This window comes from Hydra vulgaris, chromosome 09, assembly GCF_038396675.1.
Source record: "Hydra vulgaris chromosome 09, alternate assembly HydraT2T_AEP".
Classification (NCBI taxonomy): Eukaryota; Metazoa; Cnidaria; class Hydrozoa; order Anthoathecata; family Hydridae; genus Hydra; species Hydra vulgaris.
In genome coordinates this window covers 59745412-59769779 of record NC_088928.1, presented here as the reverse complement: position 1 = coordinate 59769779, position 24368 = coordinate 59745412, and the positions used below count along the sequence as shown (strand labels likewise).

The window sequence follows — 24368 nt, the reverse complement described above, 5'->3', positions numbered from 1 at the left end:
TATTAAGACGTACTTCTAAAGCTGTTCTGCAAGTGACGGTTTTGACTTTATTTTGAAATAGTTTTTTTTATACAATAAAAAAATATGAAAATTTTAATGCAGCAATACTGAAGATAAAATATCACTACAGGCATTTTGGTTGTTTCTATATATAGTAATAATATTATTAATATATATATATATATATATATATATATATATATATATATATATATATATATATATATATATATATATATATTAAGAGAAATTCATTTATAGTTAATTTATTTTAAATCCCTTAATTACATTGACTCTCCTTAGTTACGTTGAAATATCACATTGAATGATATTTCTTTTACGTCTGTCTTGTCAAAACACCAAATTGGAACAGTGTTATTTTAGAGAATTAAGAGAAAAAGCATATTGCTACATAAATTTGTTATGATATCTCAGTATTGCTACATAGATTTGTCATGATATCTCAGTATGGCTACATAAATTTGTCATGATATCTCAGTATTGCTAGGTAAATTTGTCATGATATCTCAGTATTGCTACATAAATTTCTCATGATATCTCAGTAATACTGTGAAATTATGTGATCTTGAAAGATCACTTATTAAAAAAAAATATTCTATGAAAATAATTGTTTCTGACACATATTGACATGCGTTGTTTAATACTTATTTAAGATTATAAAATGTTTAAAACGAGTTTTCGTTGATTGCTTGTCTCCATTCTGATTTATTATGTTTTACCTTAAAGAATTAGTAGCCCACGCGACATATAAACTATAATATAAAACCTGAAAAATAAAAAATATTTGTTAATAAGAGAAATTTTTTATTTTAGATATGGTTTTATTTAACTTCATAATTTTTCTCAAAGAAAATAATCTTGTTATTTCGAAACAAAATATTACCAAAGATCCATTAATATCGATTTCAGTTAAAAGTTATTGAAGGATGTTGATTTTAATCATGGAGTTCAAAAATTGGTTTACCTTTAGGTAAACGGGTAATCTGTAAACTGTACTGTCAAAAATTTTGAATAGAAGTTTGTGAATTGCCTAAATGAATACTTAACTGTCAGAAAAGCAGATGACAAACCAAGCGTGGTTAAAAACCAAGCGTGGTTAAAAACCAGTTAAATTTGATGATTAAAAAGTGACGTGTATCTGGTTTGCATAAAACTCATTCATCTAATGAATTACATTTTTCTGCTAGTAAAAAATTAAAAGATGAATCTAATGTTATTGCTTTCAAAACAGTTTTAAATACTTCAAATACAGATAAAGCATATAAATATTTAGCAGATGCTGTTCTGGGCTTATTAATTGATGCCAGTATCATAAAATATTCCTATAAAACTGATTAGATGTGGAACCTTGGAGAAAGAACATTTCAACCACTTACAATGATGTCAGGGATGTAGAGTTAAAATATTATCCTGCAAATATAACAGTGAAGAGATATTCAGTATCAGTTCCTTTGAAAAATTGAATGACTTAAACTTTGCAAAGAACCTGTGCAGTTCAGGAACCTGTACTGAGAGATACTGTTTTATTAATGCAAGACAAAGCGATAAAAATAATAACTCTAACGTTTATAGCGTGATTGATAGTGCTACTGGACAAAGTATTTAAAAAAAAAGTTTTATCAGAACCTGGCATGAACAGAGATTTAAAATGTGAAGAACTGTTGTTCATTACCTGTCTAGTCACATTAAATTTGACTAACCAATTAACCGTGGAAATACAATCATTAAATTAGTGTATAGAACAAAAATAGTCCTTAAATCTTCTTTATATTTTATGTTCTATAAATTATTAATTTTGTTATGGTCTATAAATTTTTAATTTTATCAGTTAAAGGTGAATTGCCCACTGTGCGGTTTAAACTAAGATTTTTAATTCACAAGTTGTAAACAACTTTTAAAAAATGTTTTAGTTTAACTTTTTAATACTAAAACAAAATCGTTTTGAATTGCCACTTTCAACTCGATAAAATTCGCTGTATTATAAATTTCTTTTAATTTGAAATTATCGAGCCAGAGAAAAAGTCAATTAAATTTTCCGACCTTTCGGGGCAGGAGTCAAAGTTCCGAAATAGGCTAGAATTAGAGATGTCATGAAGTTTTAAAATCTATATAGAAATTTCAAAAAAAGTTTTTAATAGATTTTAAAATGTTTTAAAACCGCTCGTTTTGCAAGTGCGACTTTCTAAAGCGTTACTCGGCGTAGTTAAGGCGATTTACAAATTATTCAAATTCTTTTATTTGGAATAAGCATGATTTTATCAGCGTATAATGTCCAAACAAGAGCTTTAGATGGTATAATTTTTTTGCTTCAGATTTTTTTATTATTTAAAGAGACTTTTCTTTTTTTTAAATTATTTTTAAAACCTTTTTACTATCCCTAATAGTGAATCTAAAGAACACCATTTTGGAGCCTTTAGATCACTTTCGCTCATCGGCGTTAACATGAACTTAGTCTTAATTTACTATAGATCCTAGTTCTAATCGGTTCTATTAACGTATATTAACTATATATAGTTGTCAAAATACAATATTTCTACCAATTTTCACAAAAAATACTAGAATTCCGACCAAGAAAGAGCTTATCATTAAGAAAAATTGCCAATAAACGATCAGAACAGATCATATTATTAAACTATAATGCTCGTTTTACCTAAACAAAGTATTTATTTAAGGTCTTATTCAAATTTGGACAAGCGATTGTGATTTTAAGAAGATTTAAAAAAAAACTTTTCGCTACAAACATTTTTATTTTATGATACCGCAAAATTTATCATTTTAATTTTTTTTTTTCCCGTCTTTTCATTATTCACAGACCTGATCATTTAACGAAAATATGTCGCAGTCAACAAAATATACTTTTTATTGTCCTTTATTTTTACGAAAGTCTTCAGATTCTTCCAGTAAACAACCCTAGTTTAGAGCGTAATATAATAATAAAACAAAAGAAAAAAAAATATCGTAGATATTTAAAAACTCGCTTTAGAAGCGAACATCTAAACTCCCATAGTATAAATTTTGCCGACTATTTTCGACATTTTAGAAATGTGTCTATGTATATTATATTATTTTTTATAAACTTGAATTTTTTTCTAATCATTGTACCATTTAATTCATTTTAAAATATATTATCATTCTTTACTAAATAATGAATTACTAAATTTTTTTTTTATGACAAAAATCTCATCTTTTAAGCTGTATAACTTATGTATATCTAAAAAACATGATTTTTGGCCAAAAAAAAAAAAAAAAATCTGTAATTTTTTTTTTATTATTATTATTTTTAAACACAACATTATCAAGGCTATTCAAAATTATATAGGTTTCAAATTTTTTCTTGAAAGAAAAGTCAACAACCATATCCGTTAACGTAATAATTTCTTGCAAAAATACAACATTTTTTCATTTGTGTATAAATTTATTACTATATGCACATGTGTAATACATTGTGTATAGATTTTTTTTTAAAAACAATTATTATAGTATAGAGATTAATTTGAAGTAACAATTTTTTTATTATTGCATATTTGCATGAGTTATTTATGATTAGTATAAAAAAAAAGTTTTATCTCTAATTTCAACTTCTTCCTTAAACTAAAGTCCGCATGCATGGATTTGATCGATATGATTTTATTAAATCCTAATATACATATATTATTTTTAAAAAAATCAGCAGTATATATAATTATTCAAACCAACTTTAAATCTTCCAAAATATACCTATTTTATGTTATCGAAAATACTAGTGTCTCTTTGTTTCATTTTTATAAATACGTGTTAAAAAATATTTTTTTTTCTTTATAAAATCGTACTTGCTACCTAAATTATTAAAAGTAGTTCAAATATTCATTTTTATTTTATTTTTTTAAAATCCATGTAAAATGCGAAGTCCGCTATTAAAACATTATATTTATAGTATATTTTGAACATCTATTATGGCCTAATAATTCCTAAAAAAAATTCAGCTGCATGTAGTTAAAATAAAGGAACTGTTATTATGGTTTATCCTCTTTCGGCTAATTGCCATACAGAGGCCACATTACAAAGGTCTGACGAGTTCAGCTCACTAAAGAGCATTATAATGCGCTTCGCAGACCAAGAGTAAATTGATTGTGGGAAGAACGAAGGAATTAGAGTGAAAGTCAGAAGAAGTCGAGTTAGAAAGATAGCATAGAGAAAGTGGACAGATATTGCACTAAATGTTAGAATGTGTAATTCATACTATTAATTAGGTCGCCTAATTAACGTATGAGTTTAAACTTAGTTAACAGTGCTGAAGACGTTTGTTTATACTTATTATAACTAATGCTTTTTTTTTTTGTTGATAAAAATAAAGGAACTGATATTCATTGCAAACTATATCGTACTGACACTATATTTGTGTTGTTTTTATATCACATTTTTAACTATATCTTTGTTATTCCGTATTGACAGCTGTAGAACATTTGGTGATTTGCGTGGTCAACAATTGGATTTACGTGGTTAAAACAATTAAATGTAATAATAATATACATATACGGTTATAAATGTCCATTTGTGAAGTTTACAATTCTGTATAAATTATTGTAATCATCACCTACAATTTTTAACTAAATTTTATGTGTGTGTGGAGGAAAGAAGGGGAGGGGGGAGGAACATTGCCCTTGAGACCCGCCTCCCTCACTGCAGCCCATATATACATTAGGGTTATGACTTTTTTTCAACCCCATGCTCCTGCACTGTAGTTTGATGAACTTTTAACAAAAAAGCAGGAAATGAACTATTATTTGCATATCTTTTGAAAAAAGTTCATCCCGCCATTGAGAAATCGATCTTGGCATAAATGCTACTATGTAACCCAGTGGGCACAAAGCGTATTTTAAACCTTTAAAATATGTATTAATGCGTTTTAATACGTGTTTTATGAACACGTCTACTGCCCACTAAATAGTAGTACTTATGGCAAAATCGATTTTTCAATGGTGGGGTGAACTTTTTTCAAAAGATATAAATAATAGTTCTTTTCCTTCTTTTTTGGTAAAAGTTTATCAAACTACAGTACAGGAGCATAGGGTTGAAATAAAGTCATAACCCTAATATACATACATACATACATACATACATACATACATACATACATACATACATACATATATATATATATATATATATATATATATATATATATATATATGTATATATATATATATATATGTATATATATATATATATGTGTATATATATATATATATATATATATATATATATATATATATATATATATATATATATATATATATATATATATATATGTATGTGTATATATATATATATATATATATATATATCTATATATATATATATATATATATATATATATATATATATATACATACATATATATATATATATATATATATATATATATATATATATATATATATATATATATATATATATATATATATATATATATATATATATATATATATATATTCTTTTATAAGGCAGAAAAAATAACTAGAAACTCAAGCTAAATTGTGTAAACTTGACATTTTTAATGATTATTGTTTTTAAAAATTTTATATTTTTCTTTAGAGATCCAGATTTACATACTTTTGGAAAAATTTTTTTTCCGGTGATAATAACAAAGAGAAGTGTTAGTGATAAATATCAAGGAAAAGTATGTATGTATGTCAGGATTTTTAATGTTTCAGATATGACACTTTCAGGCATTTTACAAACTGCAAACTTAAGTATGTTCATGCTTTTGTCAAATGAGAATGTTTTGCAAAAAATTGCGGTTATATCATCTTCTCTGCTCTTAAAAAGAGTGTAACTAAAACCATTATTGTTTTTTTCATTTAGAAGTTTTGAGGTCAACTTAAATTTTGTCTGGTGCTCGCTTAACAATGTATTGGTCAATAATAAAACTATCTTTCCTTCTGTGATAATTTTAGCATAAATTAGGGCAGCAATTGCTATTTTTGCATGGTGCCTTAAGCTTGCTAATGTAATATTAGCTATACTTATATATCTTAGCTATATTAGTTTGCTATATTTTTTACATTTATGGTGTTATATAAACTGCTTTTATCTTTAATCTAAGTTAAAGAAAAAAGTTTTTTAAAATATTTTTATTTAATTATTTTTATTAATAATTTTTATTTCTTTATTTACAGACTTCATCTGAGTCACTCTTAAAAAATATTATAATAGCTTTTTTGTTACTGTTATAAAATTCCTGGAATAATTTTTCTGAACAAGCTGATTAAACAGTATAGTTTTTGTAACCTTTTTTAGTCTCTTAAATATAAGCCATACTTAAAAACTCTTTTAAATATAAACTATACTTAAGGAAATCTCTCTTAAATATAAGCCATACTTATGTATATTTTATTAAGCCAAACTTCAGAAAATCTCTTTTAAATATAAGCCATATCTCTCATATAAATATAAGGATATCTCTCATATAAATATAAACCATACTTAAAGATATTTCTTTTAAATAGAAGCCATGCTTAAGGATATATCTGGAAATTGGGAGTTCTGAAGGAAGAAAATCTGAATCTTTTCCAATCAAGATACTTAGCTGACAGGCTGATTTACTTCTGGTTTTTGAAGTAACTCAACATCTTTGTTGTGTTTAAAACAACTTTTATAATTATCTTTTAAAAGAAATAATAAAATAAATTTTAAAAATATTTTTTGTTTTTACTTTAACTTTGCTTTCTAACTTGCAATAAAAGTGTTTTACTAAATTAGTACTACTTCATTTTTTTAAAAGATTGAGCACTCAATGTAAAATACAAAGATTACAAATAGTAAAAATAAAATTAATCCGACATCTTATTAAATGTAACTTTATTTATTTATAGATAAAGTTTGGGAAAGGTATCGAATTCAATAACACAGCATTAAAAACTGTAAGTTTTTTACTTTTTAAAAAGTACGGAAAATAATTATTTTAACTTAGGCTGAAAAAAGTAACTCAGATTATATGCTTTTCAAAATTAAATTTTTTTTTTATTGATTTCCTAAAAAAATAATTTGACATCATCATATTTCTAAAAAAAAGTGAAAAATGACACACCTAACAATTTACATAAAAATGTCTCACCATATATAAAACATCTGGTGAAAGAGGAAACTTTGAATGAGCTTCAAGGAGACAACCTGATGCTTGTGTGGAATCACCAATCTCTATGAAGCACTCAGCTATATATAAACATATAAATATTGAACAATAACTAAGCAGATGATTATACTATCTCATATTTTTCCAAATAAACACTACTGCTACTATTTACTAAGAAATATTGATATAAAGAAATATCTTTTTATTAAGAAAAGACTACTGTTAGTATTTACAAAGAAATTTAAACTGGTTATTAGCTTTAATCAAATCTATTTTTTATTTACTTATGATGGAAAAAAGGAAAAAAAAAGGAAAAAAAAAATTAGTTTTAATGATTTTTAGGTAGGTAATGATGTTGGAGATAATAGAGATGCTGAAGTTTATCAGGTAGGTAATGATGTTCATGATTTTATTGATTTTACAAATATTTATTTAAAATTGCATAGCATTAACTTTTTCTGCATGTTGTATTTAAAGTATTTTGTTATAAAGTTAAAAATGTTAAAAGGGAAATGTGCCACTAATATTACTTACAAGTTTTTTGATAGTTTAGGGAGAATTTTAAAAAGATTTTTGAAAAACATTTTTTTGGCTGGAATGTTATCAGTACAACAAGCTGCAGTAAGTACTCAAAGTAAATATCATTTACTTTGATTTACAAAGTGAAATGACTTTAGCAACAAAAGCTGAGATGATTAGAATATGTTACAATGGATTAACCTATTTTAATGGTATACCAGTGAAAATAAGGTCATTAGAATCAAGAGATAAATTAAAAACAAAAGTAATAAAAAAACTTTACAAATAACTCTGCTTTTTCCTGGAACTAATAATGAGATCACATGTAAGAAAGGAAAAAATTGTCTTTGTTAATGACCAATTAAAAATTTCTTAAAAGTCTATAGAGCTTTACTTCTGAGAAAAAAAAGAAGAGAATAATGGGGAATTGTGTTGACACCTTTTTGAATTGATTTCTTGCAATAGTTAAGCCATGAGAGTTGCTCATTTTAAAAAGATGAAAAAATGACTAGGATTAGCCATTTTTTCATCTTTTAAAAATGAGCAATTAACCCATGGGGTAGACTGAGGCAGAGAACCCAAAAAAGAAAATAATCCAATTAAAAATCCAATTAAAACAACACCACAAAAAAATCTGATAGAGTGAGCGTAAAAAAAGTAATATAATAACATAATGTAATATATAATGCAATATAAATAAAAAACGTAATATAAATTTTTTTTTTTTTTTTTTTTTTTTTAATATTATTCACCTCCCCAAGGCCCGAGGGGGGCCACTACAGTCGAGGAGGATACTCATTTTTTTTTTTTTTTAAATTCTTTTATTTATCTTTATATATCTTAAATAAAAACATAATTCGGAATGAGGGCTGGCATTCAGCAATGCCGAACTTACTGTCGACCTAGAAATGTTTGAGGTCAGTAAAAAATCTCCAATTTCGTTTCTATGTTTTATGGTCAAACCTTTATTCCATATTTTTGCTGCTGACCTTATACAAATTAAGGTTAGCAAATTATTGCTGACCACATTTTTCCTAATTCCAAGGGATGCGTAATATAAATATAAAAAATATCTAAAAAAGAAAAAGGAGAAACCAAAGACAAACAAGAGTCATAGTCAAGACAAAAGGAAAGTGATTTGGGTTGTATGGAAAACAAGTCATCAATTGATGAGTCGTATGGAAAATTTGCACAAAAAAAAAAATAAACAAAAAAACCATACACCGAAAAGCAAATTGCATTTATGCAATTTTCTCTGTGATTTTTGACTATAGGTTTTTTCTTTTGCCTCTTTACTATTGGCTATGTAACTTTTTCTGTTATATCTTAATAAGAGTATGCCTTTAAAATTCAATGTTTTTGAGGCCAGCTTGTAATAAGGAGCCTGGTTCTATTAACAGCTGTAAAACATGATTGTTTTAACAAAGCCACGTTGTTCATGAAAGTTTAGTGTTAGTTAAAGTGTCCTCTTAGTGCTCCTTGTGTCTTAGTTCTATCTTGTGTTAAGACCACATAGCTCTTTGTTACAATTTGAGGTTGATTAGTAGGAATGAGGTAGCTGCTTATTGCAGGTGCCAAGTACTTTTCATGTTTGAGTCTAATTTTCTTTCATAATTTAAATCATGGCAGTAATACAAAAGTATTGAATATAAAAAACCATCTTTACCACCAAATCTATCTGTTTTTTAAAATTATTCTTTTAAAAGTAATTAAGATCTTTTAAGTATATTTTTATCCATATAACCTCCATGTAAAGTTTATATTTAAGTATATTTTATTAATACATAATTTTATTAATATAAGTATATGTTTAAGTATACTTTATCCATAAAACCTCCATATAACCTCCATATAAAGCTCCAGGTGTAGATGGCGAACACCCATGGGTTCTTAAAGAATGTGCCAGTACAATATCATACACTCTGACAAAAATATTTCAAAGATCACTCCAAGAAGATTCCATCCCCAATGTTTGGAAAATTGCTAACGTCACGCCATTGCACAAAACAGGAAGTCGATTAAATCCGGCAAACTACCACTCAGTTTCGCTCACGTCTGTACCATGCAAAGTCTTCGAACGAATCATCCAAGACACAATTTTAAATCATTTATACAACGACCTAAGTGGTCTTATTACAGAACAACAACACGGATTTGTTAGGAATAAATCCTGTGTTATCAACCTTTTGGAGTCCATGGATATTATTTCTTTATCCTTAGCATATAAGCAATATGTTGATATAATTTTCTTGACTTTGCCAAGGCTTTTGACACTGTGTTGCATCAACGTCTTATGCACAAACTAAAAGCATTTGGGATCTCTGGAAAACTGTTTTGCTTGATTGGTGACTTTCTTACTAATCGAAAGCAGAGAGTTGTTCTTGGTGAGTGCAAGTCCACCTGGGCAGACATAACTAGTGGTGTACCACAGGGCAGCGTCTTGGGTCCACTTTTATTCATCCTTTATATAAACGATTTACTGTCAGTTATTAATTACTTCCCTTGTAAGTTGTATGCGGATGACTGCAAAATTATTGCAACTTCAAATACCATAAACATTTTGAAATCTGAAAAGGAGCATGATCTTGACATTACGTTTACGTCGAATGGCAAGTGGGATACAGACGCCTCTGAAATTGCATCAAAAGCTAATAACATCTTAGGATGGATGAAAAATTCATTCATCAGCAGAGACAAAAAACTATGGAAGAAATTATACACAGTTTATATCAGACCGCACTTATTTGTTGTAAAACCATAACTGTTATGTGTTTTCATTTAGCACCTACTTACTCAATCATCTATTTCTTTATTCTTTATTGTTCTCCTTCTTGCCATCACTACACTCTTTGATGTTATTTCTGTTGAAAATTACCAAGTTCTATCTCTTTATCTTTATCTAGAGAATAGGCTAACAACTTAATCTCTAACAATCAATATGAATTTCATGGGGTAAAGTAAAGTTTGACATAAAGTCAGATCCATGGGGTAGAGCAAAGCTTGACATAAAACTGAATAGAAATAAATGCTTCCATACCTGCCTGTCTTAAAGTCTTTGCAATTCTTTTTTTTTTGTTAATTCACCTCCTTAAGGCCCAGAAGGCCATTACAGACGAGGAGGCTACTTAATGGTAGCTATAACCCTCTCTTAACTCTATAACTCCGAAACACAAAATTTAACGAACATTGCTGCTGCGCGGAGAAACAAGTTGAGCGCGGTACTACCAGGGACGCGGTGGGGATCGAACTCGGAACCTCTCGCTTATGAAGCGAGCACTCTACCACTACACCACTACCGCAATCAAAGTCACCACTACCACTACACCACTATTGCAATCAAAAATCAAAGGATAATAGCCATTAACTCAAAGGTTCCGTAATGACCCGTAAAAAATTAAAAAAAAATTACAAATTGACAGCCTGAAAAGAGTACCATACTACCTGCTGGCCTTAGAACCATTAAACTGAGTTTTAGAACTGTACCATCATTAAGAGATAACAGAAAAAATTGCATAACCACTACCAAGGAGACATTAATATAGTCAATAAGATCAAGCAATTATCATCCTAAGCAAGAAACAATGTAATACATGTAATACATTATAAGCAAGAAACATAGTAATACATTATAAGCAAGAAACAATGTAATACATTACATTTATGCCAGCCTATTAGATAAAGATGGGTTTGAGATTGCTTAACAGAGATTTTGTGCTTAGCTTGAAAGTCTTTGCCTAAAAGGCCTTCTACAAGGTAGTAGCTGGATGCAGCTAACATTTGCCCAAGATCAGTATTTTTATTGAGACATAAGGAGTCTTTACTCTACTTAGAGTCCCAAGACTAGGGGTATATTAGTTAAGAATTAACTTCTTTTAGCATTGGACTTTAAGGAAAATTTTTACAAAAGCAAATCCTACAAGACAGTAGAGGAAGAGAAAAATTGTACTGGATTACATTTCAACAGTAGCAGGATGATGGCAATAATCCTAACTCTGGCTTGTTATACATTTGTATGCTAAATAATTGAAATTATATTAATCATAAACTAAAGGCATTAAAGTTATTCACAGGTTCTGAGAACTTCAAAGATCAAAAGCAATCAATTTCTAAATTTTCATTAACTTTTATAATAATTATTTAGTAATTGTGGTTGAACAGAGAAGAGGCATAGTAAACAATAAGAAACTGTTAGCAGCATTCCAAGAATATCATTTAAAAATAAATTTGTTTGAATGCAAAACATATATTATAAAACTGATGTCCAAATCATCATAGATAAACCTTAGGAATTTGTAGCTTGAATTTAAGGGTGGAAATCTGGAATTCTACTTAAAACTCTAGAATTACAAGTTTGAAATTGTATCAGTATCTGAATTAAATTAAAACTAGATCACCTGTAATAAGCCACAACTTGCATAACAAAGCAGCAGCTCCTGAAGATTCAAACCCAGCAACCACAGAGTACATACCTGAGGCTGCATCTGAAACAGTTGTTTCATATTGCGTAGATGTTGCAATACTTTCTAGATCATCTAAATAAGAATAAATATAACCTATAATGTATTTTCTTTTGCAAGATGTATTTAGTTTAAAATAAACAATTTTCTTAACATACTTTTAAAAAGAATATAAGTTTATCTCATAATTCATTTAACCTGCTTCTCTAATACTGAGTGTTTCTGGAAGAGCAGCTTTTTTGTTAAATCCAAACTTTTCAGTTTTAGTAGATGGACTTTTTGGTAAATCAACAGAACAGTCAATACTGTAGCAAAAAGCATAAAATTAGATTAGCAGCAAAAGCAATCGAAGCAAAAATATGATCAAAACAAAAGAATATATAAAAAAATATATTCGAAACAATAATAACAATTAAAAAAATCAATATTATAAACATCTTAATATAATTGCAAGAGCTAACATTTAATGTCGTTTCACTTTCGTTTTTAAAGTAGTTTTAATTAGTTACTTGGCTTTTCTGAATTTGAAAGAGCGTTCTCTAAATACACGCGGTCATTGGACAAAGATCTCTCAAGCGTGTTAAAAATTTTTACCTTTTGGAATTTAATTACTATTTATTAGTTTTGAAATATAATATAAAGAATCATATTAAGATAAATAATTATTGTTAAGATCATATTATAATTGAAGTAAGTATAGAAAATAGTTTAGCAATTTATATATAACATTTTTATTAGGTATAAATACTTTGAATCTTTTTAAATTTTCTCGTGTCATTTTTAAAATTTTTGTTTGCACATGTTTATTGTTTGCATATATGCTTTTTTGATAAATATGTGTATGTGGTGATATGTGCTTTATATTAGCTTTATCGATGCGTTTTTATAACAATGTAAAGTGTTTTTTTATTACTTGTGTATATGTGTTATATAATTATTTTATAAATGTGTTTAAATTTGTTTACATAAGGTTAAATATATATATTGTGTTTATAGTTGGTACATATGTCTATATCATGTTGTTTCCATGTTTTCAAGGTGCTGTGACTTGGTAAATGTGTAGAGCAAGATTTGCCAACCTTGCCAGCCAAGTAATGTGCTTATAGCAGAGGGTTACACAACAGTGTTTAGTGTCAAAATGTTTCTGCTTTAAGTCTAGGTGCTTTCAAGCCTTTATTGGTAATTATTGTGAAAATACATAACAATGTATTTTAATAACATTTTGCGTAATGTTGTTACTTATGTTCTGTTATATATGAATGTTATGTTATATATGAATGTTATGTTATATACGAATGTTAAGTTATGTTATATGCATATTATATTAACTTATGGTGTGTGCTATTGTTGTGTGTTGTTGTTGTGATGTTGTTTTTTTGTAATCTTTAGAGTTGATAGATATTTGGCTTACCTTTACGCTGGTGTCTATTGTTAAAAATGATAAATAGGTAATTTCATTATTAGATCTCACTGCTTTTAATCATTCACTAAAAGCCAAGACAAATTATTTTGCCATGTATACAATTTGTTTTATAAAACTAAAAACTCAAAGCCAATACAAATTATTTTGTTACAAATTATTTTATAAACTAAAAGCCAAGACAAACTGTTTTGTCATATATACTATTTGTTATATCTCAATTTAATTTTTTGTCTTTAGCGCTGTTCATTACATCATTTTGCTATAAATATTTATATAAATATATAAATATTTATATATTTATATAAATATTTTGGAATTTTTTTTTTTAATTTTTCTGCATTAGCAGTATGTTTATTATTAGAATTGCAGGTTTTTAATAATTTTTTTAATTATTATTTGCTAATTTATTTATTTAGATTAATTTTTTTAAATAAAAAAATTTGGAAGTTATTTTGTTTTGAATATCTCCTAGCTGATATATATATTTTTTAAAGTCATAAGATTATGGTATAATTTATTTTAAAAGACAGTTTCTTATATATAAAAATTATTTGTGTGTGCTATTTAAAGTAGAAAAAAAATTATATAAAAAAATTTTTTGTTACTACTTTCAATTAAAAGTGAAGTTTAAATGGATGATATTAGGCTAGAAGCAGATATTAGTTTAGAAAATGGAGATGTTAGTAGGCAAGTTGCAAAAATGAATTGGTCGGAAAGCAGCAAATAATTCGAACCCAAATAAGGAGAGCATGGTTAGGCGAGTTGAAAATAATTGTCACAGAAATAAAAGAGATAGACTCAGATGAAATTAATAGTCAACAAAATACTAGACATGCTGCTAGATACGAAAGAATGCATTGTATAGCAAGAAGTAATACTATTCCAGATTATAATTATTTAGGGAGAATGAATTATATTTGTCAGCATTGTGGTGCTAAGTAATTTCCTTATGAAACACATTTTTTATGTTGCCATAATAGAAAGGTAGTTTTGTTGCAACCTTCACCATTTCCACAATATTTATTTAAAGGAAATTATGCAGATGGAAATGCCAATCTGAATTTTTTTAAATATATTAGAAATTATAATGCCTGTGTTTCTTTTGTTTCATTTAAAGCTAATGTAGTTCAACCCATGAATCATGGACCCTCCTTCAAAAGGAGGGCTCATCCATAACAGGATGTTGGGAGACACTGAAGAAAAAACAGCAACCAAAAGGTTGTAAATGTCTTCAATCAGTCAAGATATTTTAACTTTTTTGTTGCTCCTTTTTCTTTGGTGATTTTTTTTTTTTTTTGATTTTTTTTTAATTTTCTAATTATTTTTTTTAACTTTTAATTTTTTTTTAAATGATATATTATGTTGTATATTTAATTTGTTTTGGTCTTTTTTAATCAAAATTTTATTTGTTTTTCACCAATTAAACTTAAATATAGTTAGATTGATTTATTACCCAATTATAATATAATGATGCTACATTCCATTGTTAAAAATAGTTAAATGATAGTTTACTTTATTGAACTCACTGCTTTTAAAATTTACTATAAGCCAAGAAAATATATTTAGCTATATAAATGCAATTTATTCATATCTCAATTTTATTTTTTATCTTTAATGTTTATAGTTTGGCTCCTTGAAGCATTTGTTATTTTGCTTTTTAATTAAAATATTTTAAATATATTGTGATATCTTTTAAATCAAACTAAAGTTTACTAAAAGTCAACATGAAATAATGTCATTAAACAACACCGACAAGCTGCATCATGACAGCAACTGAAGTATGACAACAGGTTACCGAAAGCAGGTAAACTGTTTTTCAGTCTGTTTTTTTCTATTCTTTTATTTCTACTTATCTGTTACAATTTTTATTTTAAGTTTGTCATATGACACATTAATGCAATATAAAAAATCAAAGTATACATATTTTTTAAAATTTGTTAAACACATGTTTGATTGTAAATTAAATTTTTTTTGTTTGAAACGTATTTGTAATCAATTGCTTAGTTATTTATAATAAACTTAGTTATCTTTAATAAATTTATTTAGTTGTGTGCATTGAAGAAAAATTATTCAAGGGAATACCAAAAAATTAATAACTCCTGTATAATTATGTAAAATCTGTATAATTATGTAATATAAGTTAACTTCATATTAATCTTAATAATTAATTAAAGTTCATGTTATAAAAAATATTACAAGAATTTAGTTTTACTTTTTCGTCAATTTAAAGCATGGTATTCTTATTTTGTATTAGTAATTAAAAACGTATTGTGTCGAACTTAGGAATGTCGAGGAATAGTTCTGCCTTACACCGATATGACCAATGTCAGTTGTAAATTACTCAAATAATGTTAAATAATTGGTAAATTATTTTACCACCTCATACTTTTTATGTTAATTTTACAGATGGATTAATTTTTTCAATTTGAAGGCGTTTTTCTAAAAGGGTATTAGTTAAGGTTTTGCAACTTTAAATTGTGGAAAACAGCCTCTATAAATCAATTGTGTAACAAACCAACCATAACCGGTATTATGGGTCGCTTTCTGCTAGTATAATAAAATTAGTATAATAATACTATACTATTTTTTTAACAATATATTAGTACATTCTTTTTGAAAATTAAAAAAAAATGTTATAAAAATTTTAAATATAAGTTTTTTGAAAAGCTCAAAAAGATAGTATTTAACATAAAAATTGTATTTAAAAATTGTATAATAAAATTTGTATTTTAAAACATTAAAAATTTGAATTCAAAACCTTTTATTTATTGATAATTTTAAAGCAGGTTTAATTAAATCTTAAAAAATTATAGCTCTAAATATGAAAATATAAAAGTCATATATAAATATAGAAGTGCTATGACTTTTGAAAAATGAGTACAAACCATAGTATAAATTTTGAGTTAAACTTGGGGAAAAAAAAATTTTCTCAAAGTAAATATTATTTGTAAATAATATTTACTTTGAGAAGTGAAGTGAAGTGAAGCTTGTGAAGGCAAATAAATCTTATATATATTTGCATACCTAATAAGTGTTTATAAGTGAAAAAGAATTATAATTATGAATTTAAATGAAAACAAACAATAAGAATTAAACTTTCAAAAAATCAAATCCTTTGGAGTCCTTTTTTTTTAATAAAAGACATGGCGGTTAATAAATAATTAAGTAATTCAGTTAATAAATAACTTAAATGCGTGTAACATGTCTTACTTTTAAAGAACGGCGTTATAAATAAAATGAATTTATTTTAACGCATAATATTTTTAAAGTAATTAATACGCTTTTAAGTAAAATCACTTTCACATGATTAATACGTAAGCATTACACTATCAGGGAATCAGTTACCTGGGTAAATATATATTAGATTAGGTATTTAAGTAAGGTAGTAAGGTCTTTTCAAACTAAACATCATAACAATAAATCAGTATTTTAAATAGTAGTCAAAACCCATATGGAGTAGGAGGGGGTCACGATAAAATCTTTATGCAATTTACCAAAAAATACTTTCAAAATAATAAAATTTAAAGATTAATTTAATTTAGTTCTAGTGTTGACTATAATAATTATAGGTGTAATTGTAAGTGTAATACTTTATCATCTTTTCTTTATCTTAAACAAAATAATTTTAAAAAAGTTTTATAAAATATTTTGTTTATTAAATAGTGTTGAAACTTTTCTTGTGCAATACACTTTAATGGTCTAGGTGGTTAGCTTTAAAAAAAATTATGGTCTGAAACTTATTAAAGAAAAAAATTAATAAGCATATCCTGTTACTTCAGAAGGTGCTGCTGTGAAAGCAAAAAAAAAAAAACTTCAAAACTTTATTTTAACAATTAAGTCTTTTTTAAATTTATTTTTAGTATAAATTACACGACCAGATTAAAAATGTATTGTGTTAAAGGAAAGGGGGGAGGGGGTGATTTGAACTCTCCTAAAACGACACCAATGACGGCGCATTAAACCACTGCTATTGAAGTTATACATGTATGAGAAAAATAAACCATTTTATAAATCTCTTATAAGCTCTACATATGCGGAAAAAGTGCGGATGTTAACTTTTTTTGCTCATTAAGCAATTTTTTAATATGAATTATTTTTCTACCACTACTAAAAAATATTGAAGTAAATAAGGAATAAGTATAGAAATAATCGGTGTGGAATAGATGTGTAATGGTTGGTTTGGTGAACAGCTGGGATATATAAGTACAGAAATGGTTGGTTTGGTGAACAGCTGGGATATATAAGTACAGAAATGGTTGGTTTGGTGAACAGCTGGGATATATAAGTACAGAAATGGTTGGTTTGGTGAACAGCTGGGATATATAAGGAAAAAGTATAGAAAAGGTTGATGTCGAATAGGTTTACAAAGACCCATATTTTTACGGGTTTGGTCATCTAGTAATATATTATTATTATTATTATAATTGAATTAGTGTTTTTTTAAAAAGACGGATTTGCTCAAAACACCTTTTTTTAAAAACAGTGGAGAGATAAAACAGCGGACAGATAAAACTTCAAATCCTTTTTTCTTTTAAACTATTATTCTTATATATATTGTTAAATGATTCTTAGATTTTTGATCTTCTAAAAAGATCAAAAACCATATTTGATTGTCAAAAAGTAATTTTAAACAAAATGATATATTATTAGTTAACTAAAGTCTCAAAAAATATATCAGTATACTCTGGAGTTTGCAATTAACATCCACCCAATATTTTTTTCTTTTACTATCAGTTAAGTCTGAGACATTAATTAAACTCTTCATCTTGAGTCTAATTAATTAACAATAACTTCTGACAATCAATTAAAATTTTATTGTTTTGGTTTCACTATTTATTTGTTAACTATAAAAACAAAATAGGTATATTGTTCATTACGAATTACACATCACACAATTTCACAGTCACACAGTCATTTGATATGTCTAATTATGATTATTATAAGCCTGAGAACTAAGTAAAACAAAGTAAAACAAGATATGACAAAAATTTATAAAATGGATACAAATATTGGTAAAAAAAATCACCATCCTTGTCTGTCTTCATTAATGTCTTTTCTTACCTGATTTTTGAAATGATTGGGCTTAATAAGTAACTTGTTAAAACTGGCACTCACTTTCACCAAACTATTGGCATATTGTATCATATAAAATTTTTTTTCAAAAATATACTGAAACTTTGATTTTTGTAAATGACAATGTAGAACAATCTATAGATAAGATGGGTCAGTATATTCATAGAAATTCTGATGAAGCTGAAAAAAACAACAGTAGATCAAAGTTCGATCTATTTTTAGATCATCAATGCAAAAATCCAGTGCAATTTCAAAAACTAAATTTAATTATGGTGATGCTAAGAAAGATAAAGAGATAACTTGATTATTTTTAAATTGTCAAATGTTTTTTTCTGCTGATAAAATTTCCCATATACATTTAAAGACTTCAATGGAAAAACTAGCATTGTCACGTTTAAAAAGTTTTGAGAAAGTATTTATTATTTTTTATGGATCATTAATAAAAGTCTTTACATAAAGCAAAGAAAACTAAAGATCAGAAAAAATATATTTTTCTGATCTTTAGTTTTAAAACATACTTTTAAAAAACTTTTCAATTTTTAAAAAAATAGAGACCTAATAAAATGGAAAGTTAACTGAGCTGTACTTTAAACACATTATTTAAGATCGCAATTTTCCTGACCACAAACCACATCAAATCAAAGGGTAGCCCAAATAAGATTCAAAATTTATTTTTTCTATATACAATTTTGAAATGGTTTAATATATATATATATATATATATATATATATATATATATATATATATATATATATATATATATATATATATATATATATATATATATATATATTTATATATATTTATATATATATATAAATATATAAATATATAAATATATATATAAATATATAAATATATATATAAATATAAATATATATATATATAAATATATATATATATATATATATATATATATATATATATATATATATATATATATATATATATATATATATATATATATATATATATATATATATATATATATATATATATATATATATACACACACTACCGTTCATAATTTTTCAAAAGACATTAACTTTTTTTTTAAATAATATTTTTTAACTTTTCTTATGTTTATTTTTGCACTATTACATAATTTAATTGTTTTGATTAAAAATGCTTTAATAAAAATCATAAGAATAATAAAAATGCTAAATTTGGCAAAACTACATAAAAAATAGACTGTCAATGACTGTAAATGTGGATGTGTTGAAGTTTTAAATCATTGGTTTCAAGATAAGATTGCTTGTTTGGAAAAAAATTGTTGAATATATGATAAAATAGTGTTTATTATTGACTGTAAAACATGGTGGGTGTATTGTTAAGGTTGTTTTGGTTAGAATGCCACAGGTGAATTTGTAAAAATAGAGGAAGTAATGACAAAAGTAGTTTACTTGTACACTTAAAAAGTCTACATCTTCACTACACCTTCAAAAAGATGAAAGAAGGAAAGATGGTTATTGGAAGTTATTTCAGAAGAAAATGACTGAAAGCCGAAAATATATTTTTTTTAAATTGTTTAAGTTGTTTGACTGAGTTTGAGAACAATCATATATTGAATAGAATGATTTAGCCTCCCCAATAACAAGATCTCTCTTCTATTGGATATTTATAGGAGGAATCAAAAGTAATGTCAAAAACTAATGCCTAATGATACATAAGAGGTGGAAAAAACTTATTAGATAGTGACATAAAATTGACTTTGACACATTGGATAAGTCATTAAGTAGAATGCCAAGAATGTGTATGGTGGTTATTGTTGCTAAGGGTGATTAAAAGACAAGTAAATCGGACTTTATACTAATTTTTTTGTAAACCTAATAAATAGGAAAATAACATAAATTCAGGTAGACTTTGCTTTCAGTTTCTCTCCCAATAGCAAGTTAAACTTTGATATTTTATATCAAAAAGTATCACTATTTGAACAATTATGGACAGTAGTGTCAGGCTAGGCCAAGAAGGCATGCGATTTCACGTCATAGTATGACCACGCAAATAATACTTTGTTTTGACAATTTGACTATGGTTTTCAACATTTTAAAAATATGTTGAAATAAATGGCTTTTAATTAGGTTATAAATAACTTTATTAAAATTAAATAATGTTTATCTTTATTAATGTTTTTATATATCACTTTAATAAACTTTATATAAGAATCTTTAAAGTTAATACACTCAAAAAGAAGAAAAGTTTTGTTGAGAAGAAAAAAAAGACAAACTTTTTTGAAAGCAGTTTGAATTAAATAACTTTTATCTTTACTTATGTTCTTATATTATTGAAACACATTTAAATAAAGTAACAAATGATGATGAGCTAATGATTTTTTAGTATTAATGAATGTTATATATATATATTTTATAGTTATTTTATATATATAAATATATCATATATATTTATATATATAAATATATCATATATTTTTATGTATAAATATATATAAATTTTATAGATAAAGATATATATATATATATATATATATATATATATATATATATATATATATATATATATATATATATATATATATATATTATATATATAAATATATATATATTTTTATAGTTATTTAAGTATGTATTTTTCATTTTGAATGTTTTTAAATAAAAAAAAATTTTCAAATTTATAAAGAAATGTTTTAATTATATTCATGAATGCAATGAATTGTTAAGCATTTTTTTTTTTAACTTTTAAATCTGTATTTATTAAACAATCATTAGATGTAAGGTGTTAATTACTTAAATGGGTTTCGCATATTATATTAAAAAAATATTAGTAAAGATAAATGATTTAAAGTTATTTATTCCAAACGTAATTTAAATAATTTTTGTGTAATATATTGTAAATAATGTTTATTATTTATTTTAGTTAAATTTCATTTTTATTTTTTTGATTTTAGTTTTAGTTAAGCTATTTTTATTTTATTTTTTGTTATTTTTTTTATGAAGATTTATTTGCTTCTTTTAGGATAATTTTTTTAAGTTTCTTTATTGTTAAGATAATTTTTTTTAGTATTTTTAAAATGTATACAAATTTTTAAAACATCTTAAAAGCCATGTTCAAGTTTTCAAAATCAAACTGTTTTTGCATGGTCATAAACATGCAAAAACAGTTTGACCATATGACCATACCTTCCTGGCCAAGCCTGTAGTATATATGTTTGTATATATATATATATATATATATATATATATATATATATATATATATATATATATATATATATATATATATATATAATCATGTAAAGTATTGGGTATTTTTCAAAAAATTTGAAAAAAAAACATACACAGTAAAGTCACCTTCATCCTCATTGTGATACAGATCATTCCACACACCAAGCATATGTTGACAAACTACCAAAGCAGCTTGACTGCTATGCACTTTTTGTATAACTTTTACTTTGGTTATTAACAAGCTTAAAGTAACATTAGTAAATATAATATAGAATAAAAATAACCTTCAAACAATCATTTGAAAACAATAAAATTCATTTCAAAATTACCTTAATTCTAAAGGATATTCTGCAATTGCAGTCTCCAATATATTTAACGCTTCTTCGTACTTTTTATATTAAAAAAATTAAATAAATAAATAAACAAAAAACTTTATTGAGTGTAAATTTAAAAAAATATGTTATAGATTTGTAGTTCATAAATATTAAATCAATAAAAAGTCTATAGTAATATCTTTTACTACATAAAATTTAACAATTTAAACTTTGATATAATTTATTGCATATTTTTCACTATTTATTAGTCATTTATTTAAGACATGTACCAGAAAAATCTGTGCGGATATTTTAAAGAATATTAAGTCAACTATTCTATTTTGATATTGAATGTTATATTTTGAAAGTATATAAGATTTCATATATTTAAGATTTTAAATTTCACTTCACTTTAACTTTAGTTTAAATTTTACTTTAACTTCACTTTAAATTTCACTTAAGTAAATTTGTGAACATGGTTTGCATGGTCTTCATTTGCACTTTCTTAATAGCTCTAATTTATTTATTTTTTTAATTCTTTATTAACAATAACCCAGGATCATTTGATAGGGCTTAATTTGTGACAATTTGGTGAATTGCAGTGTTTTTCAACAAAATCTACTTTATATTTTCTAAACCAAACTGTCCCAGAGTAATGACATGATGCTAAATCAGGCCAAAATAATGAATTACTTGTATGAGATCTTAAAAGCGGCTAAGGTCGCTTCTTGAGGCATTTTTGTATGTATACTTTGGTGTTAATTGTTCTCGAAGTCACAAAACAAGTGGTTCCTTCAAAATTCACTTGCTAAAGTAAGAACTTTTTAGCATTTTTCCATTCCAATGCATTTATATTTGGAATTCAGTTTCTTGCAATTAATTGCTGAATAATATTGGTGCACTGGAAGAGATTTGAAATATGCAACACAATAATATTGGTGAACTGGAAGAGATTGGAAATATGAAACACAATAATATTGGTGAACTGGAAGAGATTAGAAAAATATGTAACAGAATGATATTGGTGCACTGGAAAAGATTGGAAAAGTATGCAACACAATAATATTGGTGCACTGAAAGTATGAATAATATTGTGTTAAACATGCAATAAGTTTCATCATCAATAATCAAACAAGATTTTTGAGCACATAATTTTTTATAGAGCAGTTTTGATCTATGAATTGCAACATTTTTTTGCTTTTTTTTGCAACAAGGAACTTTTTTTTTTAATAAGATTTATAGCCACAATTTCTTATCACTCTTTGTATAGTGAAAGCAACTGCAGGGGTGTACACTGGTGGTCACCCGATGGTACCAGGCAACTATATTTTGCGAAGGGCAACTAAAAACATTCCTTTAATGCAATTAAATCACCCGAAAGAGAGAATATTAATTTTTATCAGCAGCTCTAGTTTTTTTTTTTAATGAAAGCGTTCAGTTAGGCAAAAAAGTTTTTTTGGAATATTTAAATAATATTCTTATGTTGCTTATGTGACGTTCAGAAAATATTCACAAAAAAAGAAGCATTTAACCGCAGCTGAGAACTTTTTTTTTTTATAAAAAATTGTTTTATTTAAAAAAAAACTTAATTTTAAAAGACTTTAAATTAAATAAGATCTTAAAAACTTAATTTAATTTTGAAGGAATGTAAAATAGTAAAACTTTGAATGTAAAATTTAGTTTCAAATGAATGTAAAATAGTTTTGCAATTTTTATTTAAGTTTTTTTCTAATTGCCTGCCAACTAATTCATTACATAAAATATACATCTCTCCATCATAGATTATAATAGATTATTATAAGCAAAAGGAAATTAAAAACTTTTTTTTTATAAAAAGAGAGAAGCACTTTTGTTTAAGATAATTCTTTTCACAAATCTATTTCTAGTTTCTTATTAATTCATTTTGTGTTAAGTTCTTTTGACATAATACGGTTATGAACATAAATTACAATTACAAATATCTTATAGGTAACTGATAAAATTTTTAAATTGTTTATAACCTTTATTGAAAATATATAAAATTATTAAATACCTAAAAATTAAAATAAATTGTGATAAACAAACAAAAGATTATGTTAAGTTTAAGATTGTTTTAAGAAATAAATTATAAAGAAATACAATCTTTTTTAAATACTGAGTTTAGATTCTATAAATAATTTTAGTTAAATTAGTTTAAATAACTTTTAGCGCTGTTTAAAGTTAAATTTAATCACAATGCTATAAACTTTAAAATGCTTTCAAAATATCAATAGTTTTTAAGCTCC

The 24368-nt window shown here is 25.4% G+C and overlaps 1 protein-coding gene across 1 annotated transcript in view; it reads right to left on the bottom strand.

The window, feature by feature from the left end:
* LOC100206479 (tetratricopeptide repeat protein 7B) overlaps positions 1 to 24368 on the bottom strand; it is a 58587-nt gene that overhangs the window by 5940 nt on the left and 28279 nt on the right. The window contains exons 15-19 of the mRNA XM_065806213.1: positions 22120 to 22178; positions 21904 to 22032; positions 12310 to 12416; positions 12049 to 12186; positions 7118 to 7215 (exon numbers count right to left, since the gene is read on the bottom strand). Of these exons, the coding sequence (XP_065662285.1) occupies positions 7118 to 7215; positions 12049 to 12186; positions 12310 to 12416; positions 21904 to 22032; positions 22120 to 22178 (531 nt within the window). The remainder of the gene's footprint in view (positions 1 to 7117; positions 7216 to 12048; positions 12187 to 12309; positions 12417 to 21903; positions 22033 to 22119; positions 22179 to 24368) is intronic.